The 16,139-nt window shown below is 42.7% G+C and overlaps 1 protein-coding gene across 1 annotated transcript in view; it reads left to right on the forward strand.

The window, feature by feature from the left end:
- The window catches only part of vps50 (VPS50 EARP/GARPII complex subunit), a 92,009-nt gene that overhangs the window by 12,853 nt on the left and 63,017 nt on the right, over positions 1–16,139 (forward strand). Inside the window, exons 5-9 of the mRNA XM_070984727.1 lie at positions 3,171–3,224; positions 8,921–8,991; positions 9,360–9,477; positions 10,368–10,403; positions 10,820–10,902. Coding sequence (XP_070840828.1) covers positions 3,171–3,224; positions 8,921–8,991; positions 9,360–9,477; positions 10,368–10,403; positions 10,820–10,902 — 362 coding nt within the window. The remainder of the gene's footprint in view (positions 1–3,170; positions 3,225–8,920; positions 8,992–9,359; positions 9,478–10,367; positions 10,404–10,819; positions 10,903–16,139) is intronic.

The following is a 16,139-nucleotide window of genomic DNA, read 5'->3' on the forward strand; positions in this document are numbered from 1 at the left end:
CACCCAAACCCTTATCTTTTTTAGAACATGGACTAACAGCGCTCAGTGCTTTTGTAGGGACAACTCAGGAGCAGTATCACCACATTTTGCTTTATAGTTCCCCTCCACCTCAAAGTGACTCTCTTCACAGGAATGTAGGCTTCGGAGATGTCGTTTGGAGGAGGCTATGTTAATAACTTAGATGATCGTATTCAATTTTTAATGAAACTTGAAAGCTGGAGATGATTACCCCTCCTGCAGCAATAATGAATTCTCTCACTCCGCTCCATTTTTTTTAAAGTTAGTAATCCTTGTTCAACCTTTGCCAAAACCCTATCTGGCTGCCAAAATGTTCCCTGTGTTTAAATCAGGCTTAAACGGCATCCTGCTGTGCAGAGGAAGTTTCAGGTAGTGTGTGTGCGTGAGTGAAAATAGAGCACACGACATTAGAAAGAGACAGCCTCCAAGCGTAGCAACACCCTATTTAAAAGTCGATCATGCTCCATGAGACACTCAACCTTTGAAATACATTTTTTCTACCGTTATTTTCATTTGGTAATTTGGATTTTTTTTTCCCTGTGTCATAATCAAGACTTCTTGCACAGAAGCAGTGCATCAGACCCCTGCTTCAAAGGGAGTGAGGGTTACATCATCTGGGTTACCAGTGGAAACCCTCTCTGTTGGGTTAACTGTCTCGCTCTTTGGCTGTCTTCATCAGGAAGACTGACCTTCACCATTACTTAGCTGCTTGATATTTTCACTGCTACAAGCCCTAATTAGCGCAAGCTAATTTTGCTTTAATTGCCTCATACGTCTCGGTAAAGACTTGCCAGAAGAAGCAAACATGTTCTTATTATGGGACTGTATTATAAGAACATATATAGCAGTCTTCTTGCTAATGAGCGAGTCCAGACATGCTCAGTCTCTGTCATAAATGCTCATTTTTGTTTTCTTTCTCATAAATGATGTGTGTGAGCTGCAGGGCGTGATCTGCAAAAGGAGTCTGTCTTCTCCTGTGATGCCATTTTTCCTCCATTTCGTCCATCATGTTGGTGTCCCTGCAGGAAAAAAAAAATGCATTCATTGTCTCACTGTGTGTCTGAGTTGACGATCGTCCGTTGCCAGTCGCCAGTTTTGGACAACAATGACTCCATCTGCTAAATACTGCATTCGCTGCGCTTGCTTCGAAACCCAGCTACTGCACAATTAGCCTCCATTTGTGTATGTGAGGGCGAGCTGAGAGCTAATGACTTTGGCCTTGTGGCTGAGGTAGGAGGGTTTAGTTACTCACTGCTGGGTTTCCATTATGTGTTCAGACTCTTCCCCTCCTCTAAAAACTTTAGTGTCGTGTGCTACATTCAGCGGGCTGCCAATAGGTGGCATCATGGCCTAATTTTGTGGCAGCTTTGTGAATGGATGAGGGTTTGTCTTGAGCTTCTTAAACACGACTCTGTATTGTTTTTTTGTGTCTCTCTCATTACCTCGTCCAATGTCTTGAGCTGTTTCTAAGCACGGAATATGTTTTCTCTGTGACCATTTTATTCATACTTTTGCATGTTAAAAAACAGACAATCAAACCCTGTGAAATGAGCAGTTTCAACTGAGCTGCATTCACCATCTGTTCAGATCTCGAGTCAGCCACCGCGCATACTTAACACATGAGATGAAATGTCATCCCCACCCCTCGCCTGGTCTACCGCGTACTGGCAGATATGAACACCTCCTCACATACTGAAGAAACTCTACTCGGTGTGTGTACGCGTTGGCGGGCATAGTCACACAGTAATAACCTCGGAGGAGAGATGCCTCACTCTCAGGCGTGGTTGGTTATATCCTGCTGGATGAATGTTTGTCCTGCACATCCATTTCCAGCTCATGTATGTGTAGTTAGATCTGAAAAGTTTTAGCTTCATTTACTCTTGACTTTGAAATTGCTTTCCTTGTAATAAAGTTCTGGAAATTGGCCCTTGACTGAACATGCATGAGTGTGTAGATACGCCTTCCTGTAACACTGGGGGTCCTATTTTAAAGGGGCACTTCACCTGAATGAGAAAATAACCCTCATTAAATCATTCTGACATCATCAGCTTGGGTTCAGGACAACAAATTTATAATAGAAAGCCTGTGTTAGAAAATGGGGGCTTGCAGTTTGAAAGACGCAGTGTTTACTAGGCAGGGAGAGGCTGATGAGACTATTGAGTTGCATTGTGGGTAATGCAGGCTTTTGTAGCTTGCCTCATACAGACTTTACCCTTCTGCTGGTTTGATTTTGACCTTTTTTTTAATCTGCCTCTCACACTTGAATGAAATACAATACTAAATCACTGGACTACACCTTTAGTGTGTGTTAGTGTCGAGATTATTATAGCTAAAATACCCTAAGTGTCTAGATTAGGACGTAAACTGGAAGGTCATCATCAGCTCAACTGTGCTCATGCAAATTTGCATATAGTATATAGTATCCAAGGACAGAGTAGGAAGACAGAAACAATCCTATACACAGCTTACAGTCCTTGAGCTTTTTGGAAATGTGTTCGACGTCCTGATTGAAGGTCATCAGTTAACCTCCATATTGATCAACAACCTTCTTTATATGGTCCTTAGTATAGGTATAGGTGAGGCTGCTACTCATCCAATTTCCATTAACCCTCCGTGTTCCTCAGCTTTCTCCATTAATAGCAACGGTGGGCAAAACTCGTCAGGGGGGGTCACACTGATCTTACGACCACGCTTGCTGTGCTCATAAACAGGGCACACGCTCTTTTAATAATTGCAATTTTACTTCAGCTCTGAGTCAAATTGGGAAAAAGGCACAAAGGAGAGGAGAGAACATTAGAAGACACAATGGGAACAGAGAGAACAGGCTTTTCTGAGTAATGCCGGAGAAAGACACTGAATGAAATGAAACAGAGAAAGGGAGACACTTAGAAGAGACTTTGGCTGCATTGTGCTTCAGATGCAGACTTCAGACAGTGATTGTTATTCCTGCTCCATCCTCAATAGCAAGATGATGCTGCCCAAACTGTTTTTGTAGAGTGACATTTGGGGAGAACATCAAAATGTCTTTTCACTCCTTTTTTTGTGTTTCACTTGTCATCTTTTTTCCTCCCTCTCTCTCTCTCTCTCTCTCTCTCTCTCTCTCTCTCTCTCTCTCTCTCTCTCTCTCTCTCTCTCTCTCTCTCTCTCTGTAGGTTTCTAAAAAGGTTGCCGATCTCATTCTGGAGAAACAGCCTTCGTATGTCAAGGTAAGCTTCCAGTGTCAACTCACATCCACATTAAACAACAGCTTCAGTCTTTTCTTAGCCCAGCCAGTCCTCTTAATAAAGACTGTATTTATTAGTATATTTCTATTAGTAAATTTTTTTACCGCCGACCGCCAGCAGGATAAAGTAGAATTTCCGTAACCATGGCAATAGGGAATTTGACTGGATCCGTGGATAAGGAAAATGGGGCAATAATCTAGTTTTCATTCAGAACATCGAGCATAAAATCCCTTCTTTGATCGCCTAGTGATGGTGCAATGAACTGAAATGTACCAGTGTGAGTGACGATGTCTTTATATCAAGTCAGAAGATATTCAGGCTATTTTTGCTCACATCCAGCAGAGACTAAAGGTCACAGGAGACCACGTTTTGTTACAGTAATGAGTCAGAATGATTCTTTTAATAACTGCCTTTGTTCATCTGATTCATTTTGCGCCTCGCAGCAAAAAGCAACATTCTTGACCCTTCAAACATTGATAACATGTGGCAGGAGTAGTTTACTGAACCCACCACCACATAGACCGGAAGAGAAGTGACTTTATTACCTTTTTGGAGATTTAAGGATCTCGGCTTGTGAAGTAATATATAGATGCTGGTGCAGCAGCTGAAGCCAACATCAGTATAGATTTCTGGATGCATTTTACGTGATTTGTGGCCGAATCGAGTGGGCTTCAAGATAAAAACATTCTGACAGGGCATCAGGGAGCGCTGTATGCTCAAATTTGACCATTTGCGTGTGAGCGTTGCATTTGATTGTTGGTCTTTTGACTTAGCAACCAAACTTCAGTCGTCCCATGAGATCACTCTTGAAGTTTGGTAGAGAATGCCAAATTTGTGTTTAGCATGAGAAGCTTTAATCCCGGCAAGACACGGCGGATGACTGACAGCTTTAACAAATTTGGTATGTAATGAAATTGCAGTGAAATTACCATCATTGTTAAGCCATCTGAAGGTCAGTCTATGAATAGTAAATTGATCATTATTTCTGTGACCCTACGTGTGACTCCGCAGAGTCAAAATGACAGCAGGGCTTATTAGTAGACGTTGCCAGGGATTTATGGGGCACTTCCATTGACCCTTCGCAGCCCAGATTCACTTGGTCTGCAAATACCCTGTGGAGTTCAGGGGGCACTTCAGTTTCAACGTCCATGGCATTAATGTCGCAATGAAAAAGAAGTTTCACTACATCATTTTCTAGCATTCACAAAGACTAAAAGAAACCAGCGATGGTGAGTGCGTCTTGATTTTCAGCTGCGTTTAACGTTTACGACCTGGCATATGATTTATCCCGCCCTTCGACCGTGACAGGAAGTGGAAAGATGGGGACATCTTTGAGGCTCCTGTCGCTACTCTTTGTTTGTTTCAGCGTACTACTTCTATGTGAGGAGTTTCATTGGTTTTCCTCCCACACTATTTTCTCTGCAGCTCTCCTCTCCCGAGTCTTCATATCTCTGCCGTGTGATATTTTTCCAAACATGTACACAGAAACGCATACTGCTGCACAAACACATCCGCGGGGCGAAATGCCACTTCTCCCAAGCGCTCGCGTGCCGTGTTTAACACATCGGTGGACACGTAAATTGTGCAGACACGTACACTCATGCCTCAGAGCTCAAAAGGACAGGCTGCTAAGCGTCTGATGTGATTCATAGCTGTGTAGTGACTAACCTTTCTTCTGTTGGGAGCTCTGTCTGATCACGGTTGCTGCCCTCTTGAGACATGTGGCCTCCGCGTGCACTCAGAAAGGGTCAAAGTGCGATCAGGCTCCCTCATGTGGAAGGCTGCATGGTGACCAGAGCCATTATCATTGGTTGATTTACATCCGTTGATTAATAATTAGTCGTGTATATATTTCAGGTGCCCACATTTTGTTGCACATTTTATCCCCTGCTGTTTGGCATTCTAAAGTTGGCAGCTGTAACATTATTTTCCATGAGCACACGGTATAATCTAGTTATACTGGGGCAAAAAAAAGGGCAAGATAGTGGGACAATTTAAAATAACTGCCAGTTAGCTGCCAGTGTAGAATCGAGCGGCCGAACTACACGACCCTTAGACCTGTCAGGAAAGAAAGATTACCTTGAGGGAGTCCAAGTTGTAATGAATTTGCACCAGATAGCCCTGACCGGGTCACTCAACACCACTGGAAAGGAATGGGCCTGGAATGGTATTCAATTATGTCCCACTGGAAACACTTATTCATCTCCGTTGCTGCTGGTGCCGTTGTTTGTGTTCCCCAGTTGCCTGTGAAAGAGACTGGTAATTTGTCCAACCTTTTGTGCTCATACCTGCAAATTACCTGGGGGTCTCAAGCCTGTTTCACTGGGGAGACTAGAGATTGACAGGAAACAGGGTTGTCAATATATGTGGACAAGTGCCAGTATGGGCACATACCCTTCAGGTAATTGTGTGTCCGAAATGTCATTCAACTTTGTTTTCCATTCACGTTCTTATAAAAAAAAAAAAAAAAAAAAGTGACCGGGGGCCTTGGCTTCACGGGACAGGGGCATCATTAGAATGTGTAGGCCGGATGGGTGACATGGAACCAGTGCATAGTCAATGTGCTGGGGGGTTGCAGGAGGCCCTCTTATGAATATATAAATGAAGAAGGCTGGAAAAAAAAAATCTCCCTTGCGACTAAACATCTCCTCCTTGACCTTCACTTCCCACACCAGCACCTGCATTTGTGAACATCGTAGGAGTCGGTTTTTATAGTTTAATTGTACTTAAGAAGGAGAACTTTCCTGTATATGCACAGTGTAGATCTACTGTATACCAGCATTTGTGTGTTGTCACATATTGGAATTCAGCCTCTCTTTACTCAAAATCCTTTTTTAAGTTTATCTCCATTGTGCATACCAGCTCTTTAACCTCTCTTACCCATTAAAACCCGCCTGCCAGTTGTCCACCAGTGACTGTATTTCCTCACATAAGCTAAGCTGATTGAGCCCTCTGTCAGTCAGGTTAACTGTGGCTTACAGTCAGGATAGGCGGCTCAGAGCAGTGGAATAACAACAAATTGGAGCCTCGGGCTACAAAGTGAGCACTCAGCATGTCGACCACGTGTGTCTCTGTGTGTGTGTGATTCTATTTGAAGCTGTATGTGTGTGTTCAAGCTGTTTTGGGATGTGGATTTGTGCACATACTGAATGCATGACTGCTGTCTACAGTATTACCTGTGTCTTGATAATGGGCGTCATAACAAGGGGCAGACAGAGCGAGCCAGAATGTGTGTGCATTCGTCTGCAGAAGATTAGTTTTTGTCGGACACAGGAAAGAAAAATTGCTCCTTCCTCAACCAGATTTGCCCTCTTTTGTAACTGCAGACTATTATTGGCTGTTTACCGATGCATGTCAATCATTATACAACTTAGGCTGTCCATCACTTTAATAAAACTGGTAAAATCAGTAGTTATGGAGTTGTTGAGTGATGCCTGTGAAGCTTGATCCCCTTTGTTGTGAACCTTTTGAAGAGTCTGGCTTAAGTTAATTTCATTTTATTACTAAGTCTAAACATAGTAGAGGTTTACAGCTGTGGCTGCACCGCTTACAGTATGTGAATCAATCTGCTGGATTCACCCTCTAAATTATACCTCTGTGGGACCTGGAGAGTCAGACCAGTCCCAACCAGTTCCCGCTGCCTAGAGCTCAAGGGCATTTCCTGAGGACACATTTTAGTGTATGTGTGAATGTACCAAGGCCACCATTGCCGTTTCATGCACGAATAAACTGCTCTGACTGAGTGTATAGGACCCAAAATACCACACTCAGACAGAGAAGACAGGAGACTGCTGAAAGGTTAACAGTTTAATGGATATTCAAAGATTGTGTAATGGGTGAATCCAGACGAGGCAGAGAATTCACTGACTGAGTCCAGGAAGTGACAAGTCCAGCTTCTTCAGTGAGAGCAGACTGGCAGGGCGCAGACGATGACAGGTGAGGATTTGGCACCTGAGCAGAGCCACGCAAGAAAAAATTGACTTTCTTGACAAGAGTTAGATGAAAAGATTGATACTCCTCTCATATCTTTATGCTAAATATGAATCTACCACCAGCAGGTGGTGAGCTTAGCTTAGCAGAAAGACTGGAAACAGCTGGCCTGGCTCCGTCCAAAGATTACATGTACAAAAAACTAAAAGTGAAGTCACTGCTCCCTGCCAAGAAATAGCTCCATACATAAGCCCCACAAAACCACATCTTGTCATTTTTATACCTTAGTTTTAGCTAGAATGACGCAAACAAGATCTAGCATGTTAATTGGTGAAGTTTAGAGATGCTGGTAGGTGATTTTGTTACCTTCGACCAGAACCTGGCTGGCTGTGTCCCTGTTTCCAGTCTTTATGCTAAGCTAGGCTAACAGGATGCTGGCTGTAGCTTTATCTTCAGCATATTGTTATGAGAGTGGAATCTGTCTTCTCATCTAACTCATGACAAGAAAGTGAATAAATGTTTTTTAAGTATGCGTAATGTACAAGCAGTTCTTTGCTTGATCTCTGCTAGTAAAGTGTAAACTTTCCTAAAAATATTCATGACACCAGTTCTTTGAATTCGTATCATGATGTGCTGATGTCGTCTCATAGTCTCAGTTTCACTGGCCCTGAGCAGAAAAAGCACAACAGCTGCACAAGGCACATCTCCCCTCAGAGAAAAGCCCGCTATTGAATCCGCTCTTGTGTGCTGTTCCAAGGACTTGTCAAGGTCCTTGTGTCAAGATCATGAGGGCAGATTGGGTTGAATGTGTTCATTGATCTCGTACCCGCAGCTGAAGTGCCACTTTGGTGATGATGGGGTTTTTTTTGTTGTTTTTTTTATAACCGTTGAAAATGAATTTTCCAAGACGATATTCTATTAGTAAAAGGTTGTTTTATGTCTGACAGTGTTAGGACATTTTTTTGTGAACAGTGAACTTTTGTCGGCAGAGGGCTGATGCAACATTCAAATATAACAAGCATCTCCCACCTCGGGCATGACATCTGGCGGATCAAGAGCATAAAAACAAGGAGAGGAAGAGAGAAGTCAAAAATATAACAGCGAGGCGATTTGTCCCTCGGTCTTACCTTGGCCCGGGGAGTGTTTGTTCTCAGCAGAGGTTGTTGAAGTGGCCTAATAACTGAACTCTCAGAGCAGAGTTCATTGATCTTTTTCTAAATGTCAAAGCTCTGAAGAAAGGAAGTCACTGTTTTCACATTTTCTTTATGTTTTGAAAGTTGTTCTCTCTTTAAACATTAGCGCTGATGATTCATGCCTTACCATAATAGCACAATCTATACTATCTATCTTCATAAAGTGCTCACAGCAGGATGCATCTTATTGAAGAGTGATCTCATGCGTGTGTGTGTGTGTGTGTGTGTGTGTGTGTGTGTGTGTGTGTGTGAGTGAGAGTGAGAGCGTCTGTGCAGTACTTTTGGAGGAAGTGATTTGCTCAGTAAATTACATTATTTGAGACATATTTCACTGACAGCACGGTAGATAAACCAGTCTTAACAATATTTTTGTGTCCTACAGATGTTACAAACCCTCAGCATCATAGAATAAGTTCATGGGGCTGCTTTACCAGCACTAAATACTGTTTTTGTGCCAAATGGTAAATACTTTGCAGCCCAAAGCATTAACTTTGACATGTTCCTGTGTTTATAGATGCTACTATATCTTATCTATGACTTGTTCCTTGTTCACAGGAACTGGAGAGAGTGACAGCATTGCAGACTAACCTGCAGCTGGCAGCAGTCATTTGCACTAATGCAAGGAGGTAATAGTTTTCTATCAGATACTATCTGTGCACTAAATGAACTAGCTGCTGAAATAGCCCATTCAAACCACATCTACATACTAAGTGCTCTTCTCATATTTGTGATAGCATTCCTTCCCTTCATATATTCTTAGAAAATGGTCATAAATGTCAAACTATCCTTGAGACAAAGTCAAAAATGCAACTAGATATGATATCCTTATTAGACTTATTAGACTTGTTACTATGTTGTTGTGGGTGATAAGAAATTTTGTCTTCATGTGCCTGAAAGTTTTGTTTCTGGTTTACAGCTCACCACAATGTAGTACAGAGTAGTCTGAATATGTATTGGTGGCATGATCTCCCTGTATGTGTTGTCTTTTGCGAAGGCAACTGAGCGTGGCGAAGGAGGGATTCACAGAAGCCAGCCTGGGTCTACTGGCCAATCAGAGGAGACGACAGCTGCTGACAGGCCTGCTTAAGTCACTGAGGACCATCAAGACGCTGGTAAAGTTTACACTCTTAGTTTACATGCAAGGTATTTTGTTCGTATCATGTAAAGGGAGACCAGCGTCTTGATGGACAGACCAGAGAAACACCCAACAGCTGAAGTGTCCATAAGTAGGATCAGTAGCTCCAGCAGTTACACCCACAGCTTTAGCACGCACAGTCTGGCCCACAGCTGAGCCTGACCTTTGACCTTCCTTCAGAAAATTCTCCCTTAGTCCCAAGTAATTGCATGCTTTTCATCAGGTAGTTGTGCTGGAGCCCTACATGGGTTGCCGTTCTGATTTGGTTCACTTTCAAAGCCAAATTAATACCTGCCAGCATGAGTGCTTTGCCCTACACAGATTGCTCCAGCATCCAGCGTGACGCCTGTTTAATTAAATGAAAGCTGGATGAAACTGAGACAGTTGTCTACAAGCTATCCTTTGAATTAATTGCATAAAGCTCATCGTAATTCATGTGCACCGCAATCCTGAGGAAATTTTTTAATTTGCCTGTCAAGCGTGGCTATTTATTTTCCTTATTTATTTGGTTATCACCTCTGGAATCTGACCTTTCTTCTAAAAGACTCTATCCTGAGCTGAAACACGTTCATAAACACACTATGTGACATGCCACAGTTGTGAAATGAATGGATATAGTCTACAATAATCATCGCTACTGTTCCTCTGCACATGATTTAAAATTAAAATGAAAGCTAATGAGATGCATTCAGTTTTAATCATGCACTCTTTCGCTTTGATCATTTGCTCTAACTGTAATCATGAAAAGATTTAACCAACGTGATCACAGCAGGAAGGCATGTAACTAGTGCCGAACTAGGTGCCACGTGTCTTGTTAGTGATATGACGCTGTATTCATCTGTTCCTCTTGCCATTCTTCCCCCACAGCAAAGAACAGATGTAAGACTCAGCGAGATGCTCGAGGTAGTGTAACCCTCTCTGCACACACAAACACGCGCATCGACACACATGCAGAGATATGTTTAGAATTGACTTGAAAGGTCAAACATCAGTATGGATCCTGCATTGAAAGCCAAACCCACACAAACAGTAGACGCTCTGACAAATGCCTATTGTGAAGGTCAGCTGGAGCATATGGAATAGATTTGATTACCACTGAATGTAATCCCTGGTTATCGGCAGAGTATCTGCTGGAACAGCCACTTTTAAGATCACAGAAAAAGTTGCACATAAAGCTGTCATCATTCAGAATAATCTAGAGGTGATAAGGTATTTTGCTACCTTTTCAATTGATTTAACACAAGACAAAGAGTATACTGTGCATGCAACCCGTCAATATGTTGTGTTTTTTACATTCCCTCCCTGCTTTGTTCCTGTAGGAGGAAGACTACCCCGGTGCGATCCAGCTCTGTCTGGAATGTCAGAAGGCTGCCAGCACCTTCAAACACTACAGCTGCATCAGGTACGATGCAAACAGGTTGATCGAGTGACGTTTAGTTGTATCCAATTGGGAGCAGGCATGGACTCTATTTTCTGTGGATGGAAAGGTTTCTGATCTTCATAGATCAAAACATGATAGAAATGTGATCATTCTGAAGTCAAAACTAGGAAATTGGCCTCCTTCAAAATGATGAACTCATGTTGGACTGTAATTGGTCTTGTCAAGAGACTTTTTTTCCTCTTGTAAAGCTAATTGTTGTTGCCTTGTGGCTGTGTTGTTGCATTGGCTGTGACGTCAGATCAGTTTTTAAAATTCTTCTGCGATTCCGGTTACCTTTAAGAAGTTTGTTGTTGGCATGTTCGGAATGCAGCTGTCAGCTTTCTGAATATTATGGCTTGTCTCTTACTATGAGAGCCTGAAATTGTCGGATTTAAAGGTATGATAAACCCTCGTCCCTCTCTCTTCTCCTGTTTAAAATAAGAGTGGGGTTTGAAAGTATACGGCATATTGAGGATTGTGTGTGTGTGTGTGTGTGTGTACACCGGTGCAAGCTTGGCAATGTTAAGTACCAATCACCTCCATCCCTTTGATTTCCTGAGTAATTGTGCTCAATTTGTGGCAGTAGGTGGGTGCCACAGTGCTCCTTTTTGTGTATTGATTAAGGATTGATCAGGGATGCACGTTATTGCTGGCTCTCTCCCTCTTCCTGCGAGACCGTGTACAGACTCAGAATATTTTCTCAAGAGGTGTGTGGGAATGAGCATCTCTGGCTGCTCCCAACACATGCCAACATAACCGACACGATTTTTCCTGCTGTTATTTTTGCTATTTAGTCAACCGCGCAAAAGAGTGTGTGTTGGTCTGTTTGTAGAGCAGATTCTTCCATCACAAGACGATGAGCTGCATGTCAACAGAGCTCTGTGTAAACGCACGCTTCCTCCGCAGATAACAGACCTTTTAAACAACACTGAGCATCTGTGCTTCTACATTTAACCACTTCACTTGTCTGCTGGCCTGTATTTTTCTTCTCTGGTTTTCTCCTATTTCTTTGCAACCAACGTCTTGACAAAAAGTGCCAAAAAAACGGGATGCGACAGTGCTGTTCGAGTGACAGAATGATCAATATGGCAACCTTATGCACAGCGGATCGTTGATTGTTGTGTAGAACATTTCCTCCTGCTCCCTCCACATGCAGCTGCTGCATTTATATGGTTATCACTTTTGTTTTCGCAGTGTCATTAATTTACCATTACATTGCATGTCCATGGTAACGCACCCTTAATGTGCTGCGATGGTGGTTTGCAAAATAGATCCGTGCACCGTTTTCCACCAGTGGCACCACCCATTGCAACCAGCCTGTCACTGAAACAAAGTGTCAAACAAATGATCAAACGTACCTGTGGCAGCCGGATAGGAATTCAATTGCTCTCTTCACCTGTGCTTTCCTTTGCAGTATGCTAATACAGCTTCCTGTAGTGTTGTTTTTAACATTGGTAGATTGATCACACATCTGTCACGCTTTGCATTAGCATGCACTTTGTACCTCCACTCGCTGCCCAAAATTACTAGAACCTTGACTGCAGCGTCGCCTTCTCCAAGCAGCCAGTTGCAGGTCTGCTGCACTTTGATTTAACCTTGTAGCTTTGCTAATCCATGCACTACTGAATGCCCTACATGGGGGTGTTGTTTCATGCCTGCCCTTCCTTTGTCCCTGTCCCCATCCCTTTTAAAGTCAGTACTGTTTTCACAAGAAGGCACTTACACAGCCCCATGCTCCGTCTCAGTCCATTTTCATCAAGCAACCCACATGGGCATCTGTTCGGCAGCAAGACCCCCCCACACATCCGCACAGTATTCATAAACTCTAAACTCTACTGTGGCCTAAGAAAAAAAAGGTGTAATGGAGCCTGGAGTGCCTCCATAAAGTACATTGTACTGTATGGCAGTAAAAGATTAACATAAATACTGTACATATTGAATTGACCATCTACATTTCTCCTCATTTTACATGGTTTAAAGCAGCTACAAGGAGTTTTTAACTTCTTATGAAACAGTCTCACTTTAATACTGATGCCTCTATATGACCTACTTAAGCAAACAAGACCATCGGCGAGAAGATGAGATATATCTACACAGTTATTCTTAATGCCTGTCCCTGGATCTGATTCCCTGCAACTGATCAGACTAAAAGATTTATGCCACACAGATGGGAAGATCCTGTGTTAACCTTAAAAGAGCCTTCAGTATAACGGTCAAGTGGGGCAGGGTTTAGTTCCTATTTCTGCTCTGCAAAGTCCTGCATGTGGCTAAAGTATCATAAAAACAATGAAATCAACCATGACCCTCCAACAGCCAACATATTTCCTCTCAAGCATTTCTCTTTGGCGCTTAACAACCTTTTCCTAAAAGCTGAAACCATAGTTTCGTTCAATCATAGGACACAAATCACATGATATCCTCTCATATCTGATGAGAGAAGACTGTGTGATGGTTGCTAGAAAAAGAGAGTATTTGTGTTTATATTAAAGATTAAAAAAAAGTAAAAGAAGAAAAGTCTCAAAAGTTTCACTTGCATCCTAAACAAATGCATCAATCAACTTCTTGACACAAGGCGGTTGTGCTTGTGGGCAATGCAGTCTTCATCCCTGGAAACACTACCGCTTTTGTCCACAGGAGGCGACAAAATCAACAGAAAATTGGAATGGAAAATTTCCTGGAAAGCATAAAATCCATAACATAAATGCTTGTCAACTTTCCCCCCTTATTTTTACAACATTTTTCGCCCCAAAATTAAGATTTCAAGGATTTCATACAAAATTGCACAGCTCTTAACTTTCTAGGTATTTTTTTCTTGACTCTGGCTCCGGATATGCTTGTTATTTTGCACCAGCTGTCATACAAATTATCAACGGGGGTTATTCCAGGTGAAGCGCCTCCACTTCAGCTAATAGAGGGAGGTGGTTTGTTGAGGCTTGCTAATCTCCTCGAAGGACAGGGCGGTTCAGCTGCATGTTCAAGAGGAGCAAAGTGTAGGAAGAAGGGCAGAGGGCTCCTGCTTTAATTTCTGCGTCTCAGATACACAAACAGTTTTAGGCAAGCTGCCCCACATGACACTGCAAGCACTCACCAATTTATTCAGAGCCATGATGTGTACTTCCTCCTCTTTGTGCTTCGGAGAGCAGTTGCTTTTGGAGGTGGCGTGATTGTGTGGCAGTGCAGATTTTTAAGATCTCCACATGTGTCAGCTTTATTGGTGTTTCACTCATGTTTGTGTTTACTTGCTGGCTTTTAACAGCCGGCACTCACAACAGCGGTGGACGTATTCAAAGTCTGGCCATTTACTTTTGAATGGCATGTTGTTTTGGGGCTGTTTTTTTTCACTCTGCCAGGTTTGGTTTCACACATACAAATCCAGCTGAAGTGCCGAGCATTTTGTCTGTCTCTCCAGTTGTCACCAACATTACTTTTTCAGTTATGCTTGCACACTTGGATGACAGAACATTTTATTTTTATTTGCAGCCACAGTCGTTTTCGTGATGAGCCCCAATTATACCGGGGTGCATTCATTTCTCAAGCAGTCTTCTTTTAGTCAGACATGCTATCTGCTTCCCAAATGTCTTGATTTAATTGGATTTTCACATAAGCTTCTGGACAGAATAGTTAGTATAACAGACAGACAAGTCACCTTGCTTATTCTTTTATTAGGCTAACATAAATGAAAAAACAGTGACAATAATGTTAAATGTTCTGCTGTAAAATCTCAACGGAGTTGGCATGCAGCAGTTTTAGGAAGTCTCTGGTCTAGAAAACAATCTAACAAATAAACAAAAAGTACACGAGTCTAATAGACCGATATGAAAGAGCCAGCTTCAGATTGTCAACTTTTCGTATAACCTTGGAGCCTATACGTCAGACCTGTACCCTTTTTCCTCTTTTAGGTCTCCCATAACTAACCATGTTTCACTCTTTGAAACCCTTCCCCTGCCACTCTGTTGCCTCGCCACCCTTGCAGCAGTGGTTAACATAACTCCAGCAAAAATTGCATTCTCACAAAATCTGAGCATCCGGCAGGACCCCGAAAGGAGTCCACACATCGCCTGTTTAGCAAGTCAGCAGTCATGTGGAGGAACTTGCCTCAAGGCCCTGTGGACACCTATTGCCAGTGATAATTGAAGATGCGGTGGGGAAAAAACACCCTGATTTCCACGTAACTCTTTTTAAATCCTTGAGTTCCCTGTGGGGAACAGATTGCTAATTAGGTTTTTCTCCTCATCTGTTATTTATGCATTCTGTGTGATCATGGAAGAGTGCCAGTATGCGGGGAGGAGCTGCATCTGTACACACATGAACACTCAGTGGACAATGTAATCTATAATAATATATACACAGTCACAGGAGGACTGGATAATGTAGTCACCTGAGTTTTGACTTTTAGTTGACCTTTTGTGTTGTTCCTCAAAAGCCCAGAGAGTTCATAAGGAAGGTCAAGGTTCTTAGTGGGTCCTTCAACTGGGGTAGCAGCAGGTTCAGCAGGTACAGAGGATGGTATCAATATTCTCATCTAACTCTTGGCAAAAAAGCAGATAAGTTTATTTCCCAAATAGTCCAACATTATCCTTAATGTGTGCCCTTTAGTTCCTTTAACCAGTAGGTGTGAGTCGTTGAAGGCCCTGTTGCTTCCCTTTCCTTCATTTTAGTCAATCATTGTGATGCTGACTGGTTTGTATTCTGCAAAATAGCAGTTGTCCACCTTGCTTTCAGGTGTGTTACCCCCTGAGTGCTAGTCTTGTAGGATGTTTGTTTTGTCTCATATGCTCTTCCAATACTGTTCAGTTTTTTGGTTTAGCTCCTGTTACTCCACCACACTGCAGCGTGGGAGTACACTTGAACGGTCTGTGATGAACAGGGCATTTATCCTGTTGGCCTCTGCTTCTCTGGTGTATCTCCTCTGTGTGGCTGCTAGAGCTGTACGCCTTTGTTTAGCACTCTCCTGGGCGCTGCATATGGACATTCAGATGCACGTCTTCAGCAGCCAGGACCTGACATTGATCGGTTCATCCCTCTGTAGTTGAGCTAGCTTCTTTGTGTGATTTCTTTATACTGGCTTCCAGTTGTACTTTCCACTGAGGATACTGGCTGTGACTTGCCCTGCTGAGCTTGTAGCTGAGAACGTCTGGTGTTATCTTTGCTGTAGCACATACCAATGCAGTGGATTCAGTTAGAGTGACGTAGTAAGGAAGATTCCTGAGTCCTTTATA

The sequence above is a fragment of the Chaetodon trifascialis genome, chromosome 17, assembly GCF_039877785.1.
Source record: "Chaetodon trifascialis isolate fChaTrf1 chromosome 17, fChaTrf1.hap1, whole genome shotgun sequence".
Classification (NCBI taxonomy): domain Eukaryota; kingdom Metazoa; phylum Chordata; class Actinopteri; order Chaetodontiformes; family Chaetodontidae; genus Chaetodon; species Chaetodon trifascialis.